The 22037-nt window shown below is 41.7% G+C and overlaps 1 protein-coding gene across 1 annotated transcript in view; it reads right to left on the reverse strand.

Annotated features, from left to right (window-relative positions):
- LOC119420643 (unconventional myosin-XVIIIa) overlaps window positions 1–22037 on the reverse strand; it is a 145701-nt gene that overhangs the window by 71678 nt on the left and 51986 nt on the right. The window contains exons 18-21 of the mRNA XM_037688062.1: window positions 21388–21613; window positions 21089–21198; window positions 19975–20040; window positions 18474–18602 (exon numbers count right to left, since the gene is read on the reverse strand). Coding sequence (XP_037543990.1) covers window positions 18474–18602; window positions 19975–20040; window positions 21089–21198; window positions 21388–21613 — 531 coding nt within the window. The remainder of the gene's footprint in view (window positions 1–18473; window positions 18603–19974; window positions 20041–21088; window positions 21199–21387; window positions 21614–22037) is intronic.

Raw genomic sequence — 22037 nt, forward strand, 5'->3', positions numbered from 1 at the left:
GACTACATAAAAGGGTGCCTGATCTGTGGCCAGTTTCAACCATCCAGACCACTTCACAGAGCACCACTGCATAGTAGAGGCATTGCATTTCCATGGTCGGACCTCCAGATTGACTGGGTCGGACCACTCACTAAGACCTCTAGAGGAAATAAATATTTTCTCACGGTAACCTGCGCGTTTACCAAATGGGTAGAATGTCTACCAGCCCCTAATGACACAGCACAAACCACTGCTATGTTATTAATGAATCATGTATTTTCAAGGTTTGGACTTCCCCTTAGGGTGAACTCAGACCAAGGTACACACTTCACAGGTGAAGTAATGAAGGAACTGTGGAAGACGCTAGGCGTCAAAGCCAACTTCCATATTGGCTACCACCCACAGGCTTCAGGCCAGGTTGAGAGAGCAAACAGGACTGTGGTGAGTATTTTGAAAAAATACGTAGCCGCAAACCACAAGGACTGGGACGTGAAACTCCCTCTGGTCCTCATGGCCATAAGGGCCACTCCACACACGTCGACTGGCATCGCTCCTTTCGAGATGATGACGGGTCGACAAATGACTCTCCCTCTGCACCTGTTGTACCAACCAGGCGATGCTGCCATGGCAACAGCCTACACCACACAACAATACATGAAAGACTTGGAAAGACACCTTAAGAACACTTTTGCTTTCGCACAGAAAAACCTGGAAAAATCAGCTGAAGGACGCAAAGCGTACTACGACCAAAAGGCCTCTCACGAGGAACTCCAAGTGGGAGACAGGGTCTGGTACTACACGTTTGCCCCCAAAACTGGGAGAAGAGAGTCCGGGACCGGAACTCTCGCCCGTAAGCTGATGCCCAGATGGACTGGACCCCATCTGATAATCGACAAAGTGTCTCCAATTATCTACCAGATAAAAATCAGTAAAGGCCAAAAAGAACCAACTGTTAAATGGGTACATCGAAACCAGGTTAAACAACACAAGGCGTGCAATAACTCCTTAGGAGACAAAGATCTCACAAAATCTGACCTCGTGGGAATAAGGGTCATCCAAGCAGAAGATAACTAATGGATAAGAAACTTAACCATAGTTTAAATTCACAGGACCTACCCTTGACCATTACGAAGCTAAGACCTATCTCTTTGTGTTTCCATAGGACGATGATGATACCACTACTGGTAATCTTCACCCTCTTGGGTGCCACCCAAGAAATCAAAGCCCTCGTAATAGCGGTAAATGAGTTAGCCCTTAAGGTTGAAGCGGATTACGCTGTCGCACACCTAATGGATAGGATTTTTGCTGACATGCTTAGAGATATCAGTTCGTCGGTAGATACACTAGCCACCGGTAGGATCCCACCGTATCTAGTCTCTCTACTGATGGTGAACGACATCCTCAGCTCCGCTACGCACGAAAAAGTTACGCAAACACAGGCACACCTGGCTTACACTCTCGGTAGCGCAATCCCAATCTACGTCAATCACAAAACGTTGGAAATGGCGTTCATTATCAACCTACCGATAATTCCCTCAAACGGCATATATAGACTCAGGGACGTCGTAAATGTTGGCAATTGGCACGGCGAAAACCATGTTCAAATTGACACACCAAGGATGGTTGCGTACCACGACGACAACCCCTCAGTTTACCTAGCTCCAAACCTGCAGATGTGTGTTCTCACTCGGGAGATACACTATCTGTGCCCGAGCAAACCGTTTATGTGGAACAAAACCGCGGGCATATGCGGATTAACACCTATTCCGGAAAATTCTAAGTGCTCAACGACCATAACGCCTCGACACCTGGCTAAAGATGCAAAAGCGGAAATAATTGGCTCTCGTTGGCTAGTGAACGCTCCTCAAAGAAAGGCGATCATAGCCTACGACCAACCCGGGGCAAATAGACCTTTGACGTTACCGGACAAAACGATGTGGATCAGTGTTCCCCAGGGAACAACCATACACATTGGTGATTTGACGCTCTATCACCTCGATCCGGAACGATGGGACGCGACTCTGGATGACTCAGAGTACCTGGGAAATATGTCTATAGACATAGATCCAGAGACTCTGGGAAGGATCCGTTTTGAAGGCACCCAAGTCGTCGACGTGGAACCAATAAACCGAGTTCTCAAGTCCCTCAGGTCCACAACTAAGAACCCGATCCAACCAATTACCTATGCGTGGTCGAGCGCGGACACATTAATCATAGCCCTGCTAATGACGATAACCCTCGTATTGTGTGGGATACTCGCATCCCTGTTCCGGGGCCAAACGTCACTCCGAGTCGACGTGGATCGCCATGCAGCGCACCTCGATATGATTATGCCTCGCGTAAGCGGGTCTGCAAAGAAGCCACTCACACGGGACAGCGCGACTGAAACTGACAACCAGGGTGAGGAGAAGCAGTGAAACGATGTTTCTAGATGCGTAGTCACTACTCTTGTCGGTGTTGGAACGTTGTTTAGTTGATTTTGGTTGTTTCTGTGGTAAGAATGTATCTTGTGTGTAAGTTAAGTTAGAGACTAAGAGGCCTTTAACCATGCCAACATGAAGTTCATTCGCTAAATTGCAATCCTTGCGGAGTCAATGTATATTATTGTTACCTTAAGTACCATAATCTACATTGATCTCACATCGCTTAAGCCGAACCTACTCGAACAATTCTATTCGGGGGGGATAGCTAATTCTCTTTGATAAGTCTCGCCATAGACTTCCAAAACATTTATGGGGAAACCAAACACCCAATCTCAAATCGTTCGTCTAAAAGACAACAGACATTTGAACCAAACTATATTTTGCCATGTAAAGCTAACTTAACCCAAGTTAGAAATGGAAAAGTAGTTTGGAAACCTTTTCTATAGGCTTAAACCCCTGTAGTTACCCCTTTTCAGCATGCTCCACCCCTTAACTGGTAGTCGTAGCTGTTCCCAACCATAATAGCTTACACACCAGGTGCATATAGTTTAAGGCCTTATGTAAAATCACCTTCATAAGCCCACCTTAAACCACATAATTGCATGACACATTTGAACCAGAACGACACAGGCTGGACGTCGCTGGAGACAACCTTTGCTGGAGGCGACCTGCAATCCTGACGTTGGTCTCCACTCTTCATCCAGTGGCCGCTTCTTCAGTTCAACCCAAGGGTACCCCTCTGTATGCTGATTAATCAACACTTCCAGTCGTTGTGGATTTACCGTTGTGGATTATATGACTTTTTCCAATGGATTACAGACTCTGTTTCCAAGGGGTTAAAGCATTGCTACAATGGAATTATCGAGACGATATGGGATTATAATCAACACAATGGAATTACCGAGAACATTGTGGAATTACCTTGACTTTTGTTTTCCTTGCTGGATTACTCTTGACTCTGGTTTCTTTGCTGGATTACATCAAGCTTCAAGGACAATCGAAGGCGTAAGTCCATAGTTGGAATTCATCCCCATGGACAGGTGATGATTTCCAAAGGGGGGACTGTAGTGGACTAGGCCCATGTCAAAAACCAAGTCTAAGGTCAAAAATCTTGACCTTAAGAACCTTGTGGGACAGGAACTGTCATTTCATTGATTTGAATCCAGAAATACAGGTTCACCCATCCTGAGACTTTCTCTCTTGAAGATTCAAGTGAAAAGAACACTCTCTGTTTTATTATCATTACTATTTTACAAATGTTGATAATCAAAGTGTCTTAGTTCAAACCATTTTAGATGTTGCAGTGAACTAATCAATTTTATTAACTGTGTAATGATTTTTTTTCTCACGAAAAGTTAGAACTCATGTCAAAGCTGTTACAGAGTAATTATGCCTTTTCTGATTTCTGCTTTTGAATGAGCAAGTGTAAGTTGGTCCAAGGTTGGAGTCAAACGCAAAACAAGTTGTTAGAACGAACTGTCATGTTTTTAGAATCCTCTCAGACGTAAATATAGAGGTTTTTGGCACCTGTTTCTGAAACGCGCCAAAACAAAACTCTCTCTGTCTGTGAGAACATTTCTGATCTTTTCATAACAATTCTTGCTGTCTTCTAACCTCTTACGTCACAAAACACACCCCGTCTGGTTGTTTCTGGCCAATGGGAGACTCCCGTATGAACCGGGAAAAAGAGCTCTTTAAAATGTCAGTACTTCCTGGTCTAGTCAGTTTCTGCTCGAGATCTGTAAACTACACAGTTCAACCAGTTCTGTGAGAGAAGCCCAGTTCTGTGAGAGACGGGATGATCCTGACATGACAACAGAGCTCTTCCGAGGTTCATGGGATTATAACATTTTCCACTGAGGTGAGCTTGTGTCGGACAGTCTCGCCGCTACTCCGGAGGAGTAACAGCATCCTACGGAGACACTGAAGGGTGCGTTAAACGGAATCTTGCCTGAGACATCTCCAGGTAAAAGGGTCGATTTCACCACCGAAGTGTACCGTAAGAAAAGCTGAAGAAAGCCCAGAGAGTGCCGTTCTGTTAACACACTCCCTCAAACCCCATCTTTTACTCTTCTTTAAACTTCTTTCCCATCTTTAACTTTTCTCTCAAGTAGAAATTCTTCCAGATATTTTAGAAATGTCTGTGTAAAATGCTCATCCACATCCGTGTGGGTAAAAGATCATAATTGTACAGTTTCATAAATGTCTGTGGTGAAGCAATGGAAAAATCATGGCCGTATGATTTTTCCTGATTGATTGCTTATGTTGTTATTTTCATAATTTGCCAAATTAATGTAAATGTTTGATGTTAAATTTTGATTCTGTAAATAAATGACCGCATTCATTTTGATGGGTCAAATATAAATGACGTCTCACGTTTGCATTTCCTTAAATTCAATGCACGTTTTATTCAGTCCAGAAAAATGAGGAATCCGTGTTAAATGATGAATATATCCGAGCATCTGTTCATCTACACTGCTGTCCAGAAGGCCATCATTGACACCCTCAAGCAAAAGGGTAAGACACAGAAAGAAATTGCTGAAAGAATAGGCTGTTCCCAGAATGCTGTATCAAGGCACCTCAGTGGGAAGCCTGTGGGAAGGGAAAAGTGTGGCAGAAAACGCTGCACAACGAGAAGAGGTGACCGGACCCTGAGAAGGATTGTGGAGAAGGGCCAATTCCAGACCTTGAGGGACCTGCGGAAGCAGTGGACTGAGTCTGGAGTAGAAACATCCAGAGCCACCGTGCACAGGTGTGTGCAGGAAATGGGCTACAGGTGCCGCATTCCCCAGGTCAAGCCACTTTTGAACCAGAAACAGCGGCAGAAGCGCCTGACCTGGTCTACAGAGAAGCAGCACTGGACTGTTGCTCAGTGGTCCAAAGTACTTTTTTCAGATGAAAGCAAATTTTGCATGTCATTCGGAAATCAAGGTGCCAGAGTCTGGAGGAAGACTGGGGAGAAGGAAATGCCAAAATGCCAGAAGTCCAGTGTGAAGCACCCACAGTCAGTGATAGTCTGGGGTGCCATGTCAGCTGCTGGTGTTGGTCCACTGTGTTTTATCAAGGGCAGGGTCAATGCAGCTAGCTATCAGGAAATTTTGGAGCACTTCATGCTTCCATCTGCTGAAAAGCTTTATGGAGATGAATGTTTCATTTTTCAGCACGACCTGGCACCTGCTCACAGTGCCAAAACCACTGGTAAATGGTTTACTGACCATGGTATTACTGTGCTCAATTGACCTGCCAACTCTCCTGACCTGAACCCATAGAGAACCTGTGGGATATTGTGAAGAGAAAGTTGAGAGACACAAGACCCAACACTCTGGATGAGCTTAAGGCCGCTATCAAAGCATCCTGGGCCTACATAACACCTCAGCAGTGCCACAGGCTGATTGCCTCCATGCCACGCCGCAATGAAGCAGTCATTCATGCAAAAAGGTTTCCCGACCAAGTATTGAGTGCATAACTGAACATGATTATTTGAAGGTTGGTGTTTTTTTGTATTAAAAACACTTGTCTTTCATTGGTGGGATGAAATATGTTAATTTTTTGGGACAGGCATTTTGGGTTTTCATGAGCTGTATGCCATAATCATCAGTATTAAAACAATTAAAGACCTGAAATATTTCAGTTGGTGTGCAATGAATCTGAAATATATGAAAGTTTCATTTTTATCATTACATTATGGAAAATAATGACCTTTATCACAATATGCTAATTTTTTGAGAAGGACCTGAAAATATATATATATATATATATATATATATATATATATATATATATACAAACCCTTTCTAAAAAATTTGAATATCATGGAAAAGTTGTTTAACTTCCATAATTCCATTCAAAAAGTTTATTTTTAATAGATGATAGATTCAGCGCCCACATATTAAATGATTTCAAGTATTTATTTGTTTATTTTAACATAATTTGGGCTTCTAGCTCATGAAACCCACAAAAACAGGAATTCAAAAAATTAGAATACTGTGGAGAAATCAGCCCAAATTTTACAGGGCATGAATGTTTTAAACTGAGTGTGACACACTAATCATCTATTAAACTTAAAGCACCTGCACAGGTTTCCCCAGGTGTCATTAAATTGCTTCAGTTTGGGTCAATAGTCTCAGTTCGGTTCAATATGGGGAAGACTGCAGACAACAACTGGCCAGAAGACCATCATTGATACCCTCCATAGGATGGGTAAGCCACAAAAGTTCATAACTAAGGAGGCTGGCTGTTCACAGAGTGCTGTGTCCAAGCATATCAATGGAAAGTCTAGTGGAAGGACAAAATGTGGCAGGAGAAGATGCACCAGCAAAAATAGAGGACTGTGGGCTTCAGCGGATTATCAAACAGAAAAGATTCAGACGCATCCGGGAGATGGGCTACAACTGTCGGGTTCCTCGGGTCAAGCCACTTCTGAACCTGAGCCAACGTAGGAAGCATCTCAACTGGGCCAAGGAGAAGAAGGGCTGGACTGTTGGCCAGTGATCCAAGGTCCTCTTTTCCAATGAAAGTAAAGTGTGCCTTTCATTCGGAAATCAAGGTCCAAGGGTTTGGAGGAAGAAGGGTGAGGAACAGAGCCCATACTGCTTGAGGTCCAGTGTGAAATATCCACAGTCAGTCATGATTTTGGGTGCAATGTCCAGTGCAGGTGTTGGTAAACTCTGCTTTCTTAAATCCAAGATCACCGCAACAGTCTAGCAGAATGTTTTAGAGAACTTCATGATTTCTTCTGCTGAGGATCTGTATGGAGATGCAGATTTCATCTTCCAGCAGGACCTGGCTCCTTCTCTGGCCAGAAGCCCCAAAACCTGGTTTGATGCCCATGCCACAGTGCTTGACTGGCCAGCCAACTTGCCAGACCTAAACCCCATTGAGAATCTATGGGGTATTCTCAAGAGGAGAATGAGGGGCACCGGACCCAACAACAACAAAGAGCTGACAGCAAGCATCAAGGATTCTTTTATCATTTTACGTCCAAAGAAGTGTGAAAAGGTAGGAGACTAATTAGAAGTTAGTCTGCCCAATTTCAAAATCAAACCCTGTAAAGAACTAGCAATCTGTTCAAGATGTGTCCCACCTCTTGCCTATAAACTGCTAGAAGACCCCCCCCCCCAACCCCAATTCACTGTCTAACAGAGTAGACATAAAAACAAATATATCCACCTCAGACAATTTGAGAATTAAGGGCACAACTATTTTGATCAAGCTGCTCTTTGTCAATAAAACTCGAAAAAATTCTACACTTTCAAGCTATAAATCTAAGATGTTGGCTTCTTCAATTATATGCCTCAAACCACCCCGATGTGTTAAAAAAATTTAAGATATAAATTAATTCCTAAAACCATGAAATACTTCGGAATCAGACTGTCAGGAGCTGGACAAGTTTGCCTTTCTGGAACAGGATTTAATTGTTGCAACAACTTTTAACTCATTTAGAGAAGTTGGAGAAATACTTACAATGTGGGAGAAAGTTTCCTATGTGGGGAAAAAAGTATTGTAATATAGTTATATAAAGATGGTGCTGCCATTCACAATACTATCTTCTGTTTTTATTAGTTCTGATGGGATTGTCAAGCAGATGTCACAGAAGACAGTATGAACCAAAACAAACTTGTTGCTCTGAAAATACCTGAAAATGTAATTTGTTGCCCAAAATTATTTGGTTTAACATCTACAAATCGCTAAATTGTCAAATATCAAAGCAGCAGATGCAGATTCACTGCCTCCTTGCTCTCTTCTCCACCCAAGCAGGGACTCTTACTCCGTCTTATTCTCTCCTGTTTCTGCTTAATTGCAGAAGTGGTGACGACTTGTAATACGCTGAGATGTTCACAATTTTATCTGATGGACAGGTTGTTTCTGCTAGGAAACAACAAATCCAATTCTGGTTCACTCAAGGGTGATATGAATTATGATAATAAATAGATACAATATTTATTCAGTGCTTGGCTTTGGCTCAATAATGTTCTACGTGCTGGAAAAACTGCTTTAAATTTGAAGCAATTACAGCTCACACACAATGGCTGATCTGTGTAAATGTAATGAGTTATTATCTAATGAAGGCTTAATTGTAGTTTTTTTTTTTTCTTTCAACACTAAACGTGTGGACAAGAGTACAGAAAATGGCCCATTATATGCCTGTCAACAAACAATATACAGCAATACAGCAATCTATACCAATGGCCCAGACTAACAAAACATTATATACCCATTGACCTTGATTTGGGACCTTGACCTTAGTGCTGGGGTGATAAGATTATGTGACACGCTGTCTAGTGATGACGCATATGTGTATCAAGTTTCGTTAAATTAGCTTGAGCCAATCAGAAGTTATGACCCGGACAAGCAAAGACCTTGCATAACATTTGACCTTGATTTGTGACTGACTTTGTAGCTGGTGTGATGAAAAGTGTAGGCAACACTCTGTGATCTGTTAAATTATCCTGAGCAGAAAGCTTACGCACTGAGACAGATACCAGAGTATATACCATGATACGCCTGCCTTTTGATAGGTGTATAATAACTTAGTAACATCAAGTGTTATTGAGACAAATAAGAACCATGTCTTGGCTCAAACTTCTTCAAAGTTTTACAGACAAACTACTTTTTCCATCAGTCATGAAACTTAGTGTAAAAATATTATTTCAGCATTCATACTGAAAACACTTTGATTCCTGTTTTCTGACAAACAGTGACAATGTTTAAAGCAAAGATAGCTTTATTATAATATTATACTGTATGACCACTCTAACAAGTATGAACTTTTTGTCAGTGTTAAAGAGACTAAGGGCTTCCCTGCAATGTAAAAGAAGTGCAAAGGGTTTCAGTTCCCAACTGCACAGGCTTTGGCTGGTTTCAGTTTTGAATAAGCCATACGCAGATGTCCCCCCTCGCCAAAATGTTTGAATAGTGATTGTTTGTAGTTTTTGAGACGAGTGGTTTTCCAGACTGGAATTGAACAGGGAATGCAAGTAAACCTTAATATTTTTGATACAAGATACTGAAGTGGGTTGGTGTTACATTGTGTATAATCACTGAAGTAGTTTTTTTCTTTTCTTGTCTAAGGTGGTGCAGTGTGACAGAACATGGCAAACGAAGGGATTAATTTTAAGTGCTGTGTCGTTTTCATTCCCATACAATGACAAAATTAGTTCTCTGCATTTAATCCATCACACGAGATACACCCAGGTGGAGCAGTGGGCAGCTACTGAGCACCCGTGGAGCAATTAGGGATTAGGTGTCTTGCGCAGAGACACTACGACATGTGGGAACGGCTGGGGGTCGAATCGCAATTTTCTGGTCCCAGGTTGGCTGCCCTATCTCTACCTCATCTCAGCCCCTGAATCCCCCCATTTTATCCACAAACAAGTGCAACGGCAGACCCAGAGGGTGGCCATTGGTGGCCTTGGTCACCATAGATTAAGATTCAACCACCCCAATCATTTGAGAAAACTATACTTTTAAGAACACAAAGTTTGTTTTCTCAGTCATCCAGGTATATAACAACAAAAAAGTTGTAGTACTTTTAAGAAGTGAGAGTGAATGGTTGTTTGCCTCGTTTGTCTCCATGTGTCCCTGTGATGGACTGGAGACCTGTCCAGGGTGCCCCCCACCTCTCACACAATGACTGTAGGATATGAGGACCAGTGACCCCCACGACCCGAAAAGGAAAAAAGCGGGGATGGACGGATGGATGGATGGATGCACAAAAACTGGATAGCGGTGTTTCCTCTACCATTATACAAGTGGGGCGCCCCTCCCGGTTAACAGAACCGAGCGCGCCATCTGCCAAACCCCACGAAGCCCCCCACCACCACCATCACCACCACCTGTTGGCACTGATGTCACACTAAGCTAGCGGCTCGCAATACAGGTGCACTAACTAAAAAGCTAAAGGCAGCCTCTTCCCTCACACTGAACCCTCACACTCGAGGAACTCAACTTGAAGAATTGGAAATACGCACCCTCCATCCATCCATGCATGTTGTAAGCATGCTAACTTGAAAAATAAGTGTGGCTGCATCTACGTGTAAAAAAAGGTTCCTTTTGAAAATTGAGTTGCCACGTCAAAATCCAAGTTGGCCACTGCCATATGTGTGTGTGTGTGTTGTGTGCATGCATGCGTGCGTGCGTGTGTGTGTGTGTGTGCATAAACTTTCAAGTTTGTGCTGGTGGTGATATGCACTGATCCACACCAAGCTGTGCAGCAATGCTTGTAGTCCTTTTTGTCTTCATCTGTTGTGGATGTGATGTCTGCTTCTGAGAAGGCTTTTTTTTTTTGACAATGACAAGGAGAAACTCATCACATTATGAGTTTGAGGGAAATGAGGGGCCAGCAGCATGTATTTGACAGTTATCTGATGACACCTCCTGTTGTGACCTCACTGAATTGATTATTTATTGCACATTCATAATAATCTTATTGATGGCAACTCTTTATGCTAACTGTAACATACAATATGTGGTTTACATGGCTAAAAATAAATATTTGGAAAATAATCAGGAAATCAAATATTGGGGTCTTTATATAGTATCAAAATGAAACATAATTAAATTGATCATCATAACAATCAACCCTTCTTTTAGAAATTCTTCAAGAGTCACCACTGATTACAGGTAAAAGTTGAAGTATACTTCAACTTCAATAAGTATACTTCAAGTATACTTTAATGCACAATGCAGTAAAGTAAATTACATTATAAATCATGTTTCTACCATAGGCATCACAACCATTATATGTGAAGGGGACATGCCCCCTCCCCCCCATTAAAAGAACGTTCATTTGGACCCCCCCACTTACTATGAAACATAGCTCAGTTGGCGCAGTTTCTGTCACGAATCACGTTCCAAAGATTATACTTTCTGTCACCCTGATCACCCTTTAAAGTTTGCAATAGATCTTTTCTGTAAGTTTAATTTATTCCGTCCACTCAGGTAATGTTTGTTTATATATACGTGAGTTTTAGTTTGTCTTCTTTGCATGCTGGTTGAGGGTGATGTCACGGTTGTTTAGTTTTGTCTTCAGTGCAGCCAGCAGCAGCTGATTGAACTCAACTGGCTGCCCCTGTCTCTCTCACCCTTTAAAAGCTGCACTCTTTCTCCTCTTCGGTACCTGGTAGTTGAAAACAGTTCACTGTAAGTAGATACCTCGCGTTACTCATCCTGCCTTGTTCCCCCTTAGCCTTTCATGTCCCCTTGTCATAGTTTACCTGTTTCCTCATTCCTGTCCCTCTCCTGGTTCCTGTCCTTCCCTCTTGGCTTGACTTCCCGGCTCCTGGACCCACGACTTACCTGGACATCGTCTCTCACTCGACCCTTTGGATTACCACGTCTTCTGTCTTCGGTTCTGACCTTTGCCTGCACGACTACGCCTCCTCATCTTCTCCTCCGGTACCTCCTGTCATCTGCTCTCCGGTTTTGGACCCAGGCTTGTGTGACCACGTCTCTGCGTTCAATGGACTCACCACCCATCTGTCACTGCGGCCAGCTGCAGCCCCTCATCGGACTCGGCCTCTCCTGCAGCGGTCCAGATCAGTTTGGACTTCGTCACTCTCCAGAACCCCCAGGATCATCTGAGACAGTTAGTGGTCCTTCTTATTTGACTTTTCTGCTCCCCATAGTCTCCTGCATGACCACTAACCGATCTCTATCTCATAGACTTGTCCCTGATCCGGAACCAGTACCAGAACCCGAACCTAAACCAGAATCAGCACCAGAACCGGTCCAATCTGCAATATCTCTCCTAGAAAATAAATACTATTTAATTTTCTTCATTTGTGTAGTGATTTTGGTCCAAACTAGAAGGGGATCGTTACAGTTTCTCTTTCTTCATGAACAAATCCATTCCACTTGATTAATAGGAGAATACTCAAGCTACTAAAAGTCCACTCCAGGTTTTCTTGGTTACCTCCAACTCACTGAGTCTCCTGCCTCGGCAGAAAATGCGCACAGGTGGAGGAGATGGAGACACCTCTGTGTTGCTCGCTCGCCAGTTTAGCAGCTTAGTGCGGGCAGTTGCTGACCAGGGAGGTTGATCATAAAAATAACTGTGACGCTGTAAGACGCTGCAGGTGTAAGAGACGCTGTGTGTTCAGGTGCATTAAAGCTGAAATGTCTTTAAAACCCCACACCTTATTGTCCTCAAGCTTCATGAGAAACATCATTTAGATGAGTAGTGTTGAACACAAGTAAAAAAAAAAGTTCAGTGGTGATGTTTTTTTTATTTCTCTATAAACACAAATAGTGCCGACCTGATGCTGTGTGTTAAAGTGTATTTAAGTTAAAATGGCTTTAAAACCCACAGCTGAGTTTACACAAACTTGGTGAGAAACATGCTTTAAATGTGTGGAATTAAAGGAAATCTAGGTGAAATGCTGCTTTTTTTGTACACTAGTGTACAAGTTTTAGCGCGCACGCACACACACGCATGCGCGCACAAAACTACAAACATCATTGTGTCCCCCCCACATTACGGATGCTTCTGACGTCCTTGGTTTCTACATTTGTCTGAATAAAAAGTATATACGTGTTTAGTGTGTTCTTGTTTGCATCACAATTTCTATGTGGCATGTGGCATGGCACGAAAGTGGGTACTGAAACTTTTAGGAATCAGACTTGTTTCTTTTTATGAGTCTTGGTGGAAGCAATTTTAATTTTGCCGTTAAGTCCTTGTTCAATAAAACTGCTCAAAGTTAAATTAAAATTTGTACTTTCAAATAAATCAAGAGTAGGTGTTTTATAGACATGTCTCTCTGTGGGTGTGGGGGGGGGGGGGGTCAACTTTTTCATGATTCAAGATTCATTTTTGAAGAATTTTATAGAATTGTGTGCTCAGAGATGCACACAGTTCATAAAACCCTGACTTGAAAGAATCTGCAGAAGATGGCACACCACCGACGGCTGCATTTAATGTGTTACCTTGCCAACCTAAATTGAGTTTCAGATCAATAGAGCTGAGATAAAATAAAGTTTAATCTTTCTATTACAGATACATTAGCAGGAGATAGGGGGCAGAAGGGGGCAGGAGGAAAATTTGTTTCTTTTTTTGCTAATGGATTTTGTAATTGCCCTGTTGCCTGGCAATTTTGAATGGTTCCTTGCACTTGATATTTTTTTCTTGTTCTAGCACATTGTAAAACATTAGGTTTTAGCCTGCTGTACTGAGTGAACAATGACCTTTGAACCCAATATAGAAATGCATTGGTTGATTCCCATTTTTAAACTTCAATGTGAATTTTCAAGCAGAAACAGGATCAAGAGTGGGGGAAAAAGCTGAAAGCCTAGTATTATTTATAAGACAGTGATTTACCTTATTGCAAATATGACAGTTTAATGGTCTTACTGGCATTATGTACAAGTGAACAAGATATTTACTCTCTCACAGTTTGTCATAGCTGACGGAGAGCAGTAACTTTGATTCTGTTTCTGCTGGTTCATCACAAGTCAGCTCCGGCAGCACTTTCACTTAAATAGTAATCACAGAGATGGAGAAGTGAGGGGCTCCATACATCACAAGGGGACAAGTATTAGGTCCAGAGAAGTGGAGCCGTGTATGCTAACAGAGAAAATGAAAGGGGGATGGAGCAGGTGGATATGTGAGTCAGCAGCAAGTGTGATAAGGGGGCATTCTTGGGTCGCGCTCCGATAGATGGCAACAGGAATGGCTATTCCTCTGCCTTGGGCGGGATGATTGGATGGATCACAAGGAGGCAGAGGGGTGTGAGCAATAGATTTAGAGTGCTTATTTGTAATTAGTTGAAGATTTGTAGCATAGCTGGTCAGATCTACTGCAAGCAGAAACCAAACAAACTCTAAAGATAGCGCTCCAGTTCTGAATTAGCGTTCTTTGCCTTCCTCAAACATTATACTCGTGCAATGGCAAAAGAGCATGGCCTTCATTGGAGATCTTGAGTAGGCCCAAGAATACAAAATAATTGTTAAATTGTAAATTAAATATTTGTGACTTAATTTGTGACTTAATTTGTCCATATTTCTTCACACTGCTACTGTCGTTACTTACTCTACTCAACCTGTTTTGTATTTGTAAGTATTTTTTCTATCCTTGACGTGTTTTTGTCTTTCAGGTGCACCTACAGTATATCTGGACCTGCCATTCTGTGTTTGTCTCTCCTTTCTGTCCTCTCAAAGCCAGCCGGCCAAAGCAGATGGCTGCTTGTCCTGAGCCTGGTTCTGCTGGAGGTTTCTTCCTGTTAAAAGGGAGTTTTTACTTTTCCACTTTTGTCTTTGTGCTTGCTCAGGATAGGAGACTGCAACAAAGTGAAAATTCAACAAGTCTTCTGACTTCCTTAGATAGAAAATTTTACTAATTGGCCTTTCTATGTATGTGAATGTTTCTGTTCAGTGTCCTGAGACAACTTTCTTGTGAATTGGCACTATATAAATAAACTGAATTGAATCTGACTTATACTGATATACACAAACTGATTTCTATGTTTAGTGTTTTCACTGAAATAGTTGTGTTGGGAAAATTAAAGATGTTTAGACTTTTTTTTATTTTGACGTTCTCTGAGCAAAATTTGCTCTAACATGGTTATTCTGTTAAAGTCCATAATTACAACATAATGAGGGCCTATGTTTGATCAACCGATTGGATTTGGAGTTGTAACCATTTGCTGTTTTCATTGGATATTTTCATGGCACTCAGGCTGTGTTCACACTGTAGGTCTTAATGGCTCAATTCAGATTTTTTTTTTGCTCATATTCGATATTTTTTGTGTAATTGTTCACATTATCATTAAAATGTGATCTTCATCAGACTCCAATGAGAACTGTTTGCATAACTGTCAGAGGTGAAGAGAACAGAATAGAATGTGATGTCACATGCAACACACTGTGTTTAAAAAACAAACTCGATCAAAGCCCGATGTTAAAATCCTCCTTCATGCTTTTATTTCTAGTAGACTAGATTACTGTAATGCATTACGCTAAGGTCTGCCAAAAAATACAGTTTCACAACTCCAGCTGGTCCAGAATGCTGCTGCCAGAATCTTAACAAAGACCAAATAATTTCAGCAAATAAGTCGTTCTTCATTCACTCCACTGGTTACCAGTTTCCAACTTAATACAATACAAAGTATTCCTTCTTGTCCATAAATCACTGAACGGTTTATCTCCACAGTACTTAATGGACCGTCGTATACATTACAAACCGCCCAGACCTCTCAGATCAACAAACACAAGATTATTAGTTGGTCTGCAAATCAGAACCAAATGTGGTGAAGCTGCTTTTCATATTTATGCCCCTCACATGTGGAACACACTACCTGAGGAGCTCAAACGAGTCTGACCTGATCATATTTAAATCTAAATTAAAGACGTTCTTATTTTCTACTGCTTTTCACTGATTGATTTTTAAACTGACTAGTACTGCTTTTAATAATTGTTGTTGAATTTTTGCACATTGCATCTTTGGGCATGTGTGCGTGTGTGCATTTTTGTTTCAGGTTACCTTGTAGGGACCAATTTTACAAAAAAGCATGCATTGTGGGAACCAACTGCTATTTATGGGGACCAAAGCCAGGTCCCTATAAGGAGAAGTCTCACTGGGGGGTTTAGGAGTTAGGTTTAGGACCAAGGTGTGAATTGTGGATGGGTTAGGATTAGGCATGTACTAGTAATGGTTAGGCTTAGGTTAAGGGTCACAGTTAGGCTATAGAAAATGAATGGAAATCAATGCAAAGTCCCCAAAAAGTATGTTTACAAGAACATGCATGCATGTGTGCGTGCATGTGTGCGTGCATGCGTGCGTGCATGCGTACATGTGTAGGTAGTTTTCCCTTGTTCATGTTAACTTGTTTTTATTCTGTAAAGCACCTTGAGTTGCCACCTGGTATGAAATGTGCTATACGAATAAATTTACCTTGCCTTTAAAGAAGTAAATATGGATGTTATCATTTGTGATTCTGAAGTTATTCTGCAATCACAACTGATTAAATTATTATCCGACAGGCTTGTTTGGTCCAGTGTTTATATTTAATCTGGCCTCTTAATGGCTCCTCTGGTGCAGCGTTATTTTTGGAACAGGAGCAATGAACTGAATGTAAAAACAAACTCAAATATTGATCCCATCCTGTTAGTATCAATTCGGTCCAACACAAACACTAGAATCATGTAGATTCTCAGTCATCCTTGACATGTGAAATTAGTAGAATGAAGACGAAGCAACTAGATGTTTGCTCTGTAGCTGTCGACATGTGGAGCTCCAAGATTTAAACTACAACACAAGTTTGGTATCATTATAATTATTACTTGGATTGATCCACACCCCTCTTCTTTCACTGATGTAAACATCAGATGAATCGAGACATGACTATTCAGACTAAAGTCGCTTTGAAAAACATTGGATATGAATCCGATTCAGTACCACACATGAAAAAGAGTCAAGCTGGATTTGGAAAAAAAAAAAAAAAAAAAGATTTGTCACGTTCAGACAGTCATTAAAAAAACACAATATGGGTCACATAGAGGCAAAACAATCGGACTCCAGTGTGAATGTAGCCTTAATGGCCTTGCATACTCCATCTGAAGCGGTGAAATCAGCTCTCATTGTCGTAGTTGTGTGAAAAAAAATTGTCATTTAGTTCACAGAGCAGCTTTGCCTGCCCCTTCCTCACACAAGGCCTGGGCTGAACTTCTCACAGGAGAATAAGCCAAGTACTGTGTGGTTGGTCAGAAGTTTGTGGGCGTGTTCGTCGATGCAGAAATGCTCTCATACATTCAGCTGTACAACTAAACAAACACTCAATTAGTCAAAGGCCAAAAGCTCCTGGATGGAGACCATGCAGACACCATGTATGGAGGAATCTGTCTGCTGAAAAGTGTGGTGCTCTCTTTGTGATAGATTTGTGGCCAAACCACAGATGCAGGGATAGAGTGGACACTCTGGAGGGGAAACTCATGCAGTGACGTATACCGCAGTGGGAGGGGTACCGCAAGTCACCTGTTTGGCTTGGGCTGGAGTATGTTGGGCCCTTTAGTGTATCCTACAGGAGCTGCTGGCTGATTAATGTAGGTGCTGATCCATCACCTTTGGCAACAGGTGGCCATGATATTGTTACAGATCTTTTATCAGTGGCCTTTTCAAGAGGTCAGTTCAATAAAAACATGGACTTTAATTAAAAAATATATAAAATGTTGCTCACCACTTGAGCATTTGGACCTTTTTCAGCAGTTTTCTTACTGTTTGGTAAGTAACTGGGATTGATTCATTCAGTTGAGTGGAAACGCTACACAAGCAAAGCAGCAGAAAAAACTCAACAGCAAAGTCGTCTTAAGAGAATGATCATAAAAACAAGTTGTGAGTTCTGATAAACAGGCTTTGACATTGTTCTCATGCAACACACTGAATTTATTCTAGTTTTGCACATTATAAATTTGGCTTGGTATACAGTAGTCCCTTGTTTATCGTGTGGGACCAACACGCCCCCCAATCACACGCGATAAGTGAAAACCGCCAAGTAGGGATACAGTAGTCCAAGTTTATTGTCATTAGCATCTCATGTGGTACGAGATAAAACGAAATTATGTACACGAGTAGTAGTAGTAGTAGCAGTAAGTAGCGGTTTATTTTAGTATTTATATACAGGTATATATTAAGGCATTTTAAACTCTTCGCACTCCCTTGCTCTCTGCCACCTGCCAGTGCTCTTGGCCACGCCCACTTCTCCTCTGCAGAGCAGAGATCTGAAACGCTGCAGGAGGGAGCTTCTCCTGCAGCTTTGGGCTGCACACAGGTGCAGCAGGTGCTAAATAATTTAAAATAATTTATTTTACATAAAAAATCCCATGCCGATCGTGCAGCTCATCCATCAATCAGCCAATTGTGTGTCATGTCCAATCTTATTTTGAAAAACTACGAAAAACGAACCGCGAAGTAGCAAGGGACTACTGTATTGTCTACATTTATTTATTACTAATAAATGTTTTAAATTAAAGCTACAAAGATAAAATCTTCAATATTTAAAAAAGCTAATAAATTTCCACATGGGTTATTAGCAGACATTACTCTAGACCAAGCTCTTTACGTCAGGAGGATGACGACTGTACCTTTCTCTTCTTGAAGGCCTGCCGTGCAAGGTAACCTCTACAGGCAGCTTGGAACAGGGTTAGATTACGTTTGGTCTGCTCATCCCTCTGCTCCTCCAGTTTAGCCAAAGTGCCAGCTCTGAAAAACAACTAGAGCAAAAAACAATATACAACAAACGCATATTAGTAAAAAACAATAGTATAAGAGAGATCATCTGGTGCTTATTTTAGCCAAGGCAAATTTAGATCTAGCTTTAGTGTGAAGCACAGCGGGAAGGTTAAAACAGAAGAGAGTTTAAAAGTAAATAATGTAGTGAAGCAAAAAGATCAATAGGAAATGGTGTAATCCACAGATAAGAGAGTCTTAGCTAAGAGATGGAGTGGAGATTAAGTTATTATCTTGGACGATCAGAAAGGTCTGTTTCTAATTTAAGGGTAAAGGTAAAACACAAGTAAAGAGACGATCGAAAGCAGATCACATGAATTCTTAGAGGGATTAAGTACGGCAGAAGCACAATAAATATGATGGCAACAAGGCATCCAAGGCCTCTACAAAGCCCCCACTGTTTTATAGATAAATCCATATTTGCTGTCTTAACTAAGTAATGGTTGTAAACGACTGAGCAGCTTTCAGTAGAAAACCTGTGGACATTCGGGGAGGAGTGATGCATTTAGTTGCATCGGGGAATCCTACTTTTCAATTTGGTTCAAGGGCTCGAGCAGCAGTTTACCTTTTATCATCGTTAGATGCAGGCAGTACTTTGTAAAATGTGGGAGGCTAAGATGTTTGAGGTTTTTTTTCGATACACGGCTATCTCTGATGGCAGATTTTATCGTGTGCAGAGCTTTGAATCCACTGCTGGAAGGTTATTTGGGGCCCCGATGTAATTGGCATGCAAGTAAGACAGGTTGCTATGACGCCAGAGGAATGCTTTGTGAATGGCCAACTGAGCTTCAGAGTAGATTTCACACTCCAACGTGTGGCACCATGCGACGCTGCTGCAAACCCTTCGTGTGTCACATGCTTTCAAAGGCCCTTGGCACACGTTTTAAAAGGCGTATTTTTTGTGTTTTTAAGGTATTGTTTTCTTTGACTTAAGTCTTGGATGGCTACTTTCCAGCTCATAGGATTAGACCCAATTAGACCTCTGTTTCTAAGCAAGCCTTTGCTGGGACTTGCATAAATACAGTCATGGTGAAAAACAAACTAATGATCCAAAATGAAAGAGGATTTATGTCTCATTGTCAGAAAAGTAACCACATGCATGTCAGGTAGCCGCTCACTAAAACGATGAAGAGACAAGACCTGGCAACTCTCCAAAAACAAATGGCAAACAAGCCAAGAAAGCAAGGTGGAATGAAAGACACACTTCCCCAGACAGTAGTCTTTAAAAAAAAAAGGTGTACCACTAAAATGTTGTTTGGGTTTTAAAGAGGAAAGAAACTGGCAGTGATTCAAAGCAAAGGTTTATTTGGTAACATTAAAGCTTTTTATTTTTTAGGATGTAATGAGGTTACTCACCCTGCTCAGACCCATGTGGTAGCTGCTCTTCTCCAAATCCAAGGACTCCAGTAGCTCCTCCACAGCCTGACAAGTACATAAACATTAGGACTGACTACAGACACTACAACATGCCCACACTTTGGTTTACTTGTTCGAAATTAGTAGAATGTCCTTTTTCCTTTTCCCTCACATTGATTTTTTTTAACTGAATTTGATACACAGGAAATGGCTGGCTCCTGAAAATCTAAAAACATACACAAAATAAAACAATTACCACTTGTCCCCCTGCATCCGTCTGCTCTTAGCTGATTCATCACGACCCCCTGGTGTTCTTGGCCCTGTTGCAGCTCTGAGTGCACACATCCAATACAGCAAGTACACCATCGGCCCAGTCTTAGAGCCCCTCTTTGCCTCGTCTATCCACCTGCCCAGTGTAACACTGCAGCGGTATTGTTGTCTCAGCCTTTTCTCTCCAACTCGAGCCTCCAGCCTGAAAGACTACATCTAGATTACACCAGGGGAGGTTTGCCGTGAATACTGAGGGGCTTTTGTTCGCTGGTGTTTCCACAGAAACTCGGCCCCAATGCACCAACACGAAAGAAAACAGCAACACTCTACCTTAACTCCATTCTGTTTCTCTCTCACACACTCTCTCCCTCAATTCTCTTATATGAAGTTTGCAACCTTCTGCACTTTAACTAAGGCCTGTGCAGCAGAACACCCTCATTCATAGTTAAAACCTATAAATAGGGAATTTACAAGAAATGCACTAAACAAAAAGGAACCAAAGTAAATAAAAAGTCATCCGCTGCTTGTCATCGCCCAGATTGCGTAAGTTCATAATTGCATAATTTCAAATTTTCTAGCTGTGACTGCAGTAAAACACATCCTGAGCCACATTTCTAATCTCTCATTCTTTCACGAGCATGATGGCGATGAGGTTAAGTTGATTAGGTCATTACTATAGCTCTGATGAATGTCTATTTCTCTGTCCACTGGCTGCTGACAAATCAGGGGCAGATGTAATGAAGTTGTCTCTGCACAACATCAATCTTCGCCGCTCTTGGCCACCGGTGCAGCCGTACATTTCACCCTCCTCCACCCCCTCCCGCCACCTCGCTGACTGACTTACTCTCCTCTCATCCTTCACAATGTAATTCCTCCCGTGCTTCTTGGTGAGGTGCGGGGCCAGCACATCAAAGCGCCGTCGAAACTCCGAAAACACCATGTGATCAGGGTAACCTGCAGGAAGTCAGCAGTAGAGAACATTACACGTTCTGTAAATGTTTGTGGATTTCTGTCACATTAAGGGACCTCCTGACAGGAAAACTAAACCAGAGAGCTTTTTATTTCCCCCTCCATTCACAGTCACAATCCCATGAAGATTACATTGTTGTACCTGTAAGTGTGTGACTTAAGCAGATACTTCACCTTGCCTGTAGATCCGTAGAGCATCAAGCAGCTTGGAGCCACGTATCTGAGCACGAAGCAAGGCTACATCTAGCTGCATTAAGCCAGGATCTCCGAGGTCCCCCTGAGCCTCAGATTCCCCACCTTTGAACAGAGATCCACTAAGAGCCCTCAGAGCATCTGCCTTAGGCAATACGCAGTGAACAAAGTGAATCTTAGACCTCCGCAACATGTCAAGAAGGGCATCCTGGAGAGGGAAAAGCAGGGTTAGGAGCTCTGGATGAAATTAATGCATTTTCTTCCAGTGGTGTATTTAAATTAAGTTCAATATAACCAGTGGCTTAAACTATTTTTTTAAAGAAAACAAAAATGGCAATGTGGTTTTTCAAACATGATCAGTTAAAATATTACACATCAGGCACGGATGTATTAGAATTGACTTTTTATTTCTGATGGTGTTAGGAAGCATTTAGGAACTCAGCAACTACATAATAATCCTGCAAAATGCAGTAGATCAGTATTTATTGTCACACTTTGTGTTAGTGTGATCTGTATATGCTTAATGTGAATTTCAATGTAGTGCTTGACTCCCGGTTTTCATTTTTCACATGCTGAAAAATGTGTACATTTTTAAATAAACTCTAAAAATAAAGATCCCTTATGGGGTTTGA

Source organism: Nematolebias whitei, chromosome 14, assembly GCF_014905685.2.
Source record: "Nematolebias whitei isolate Nwh7 chromosome 14, NemWhi1, whole genome shotgun sequence".
Lineage (NCBI taxonomy): Eukaryota > Metazoa > Chordata > Actinopteri > Cyprinodontiformes > Rivulidae > Nematolebias > Nematolebias whitei.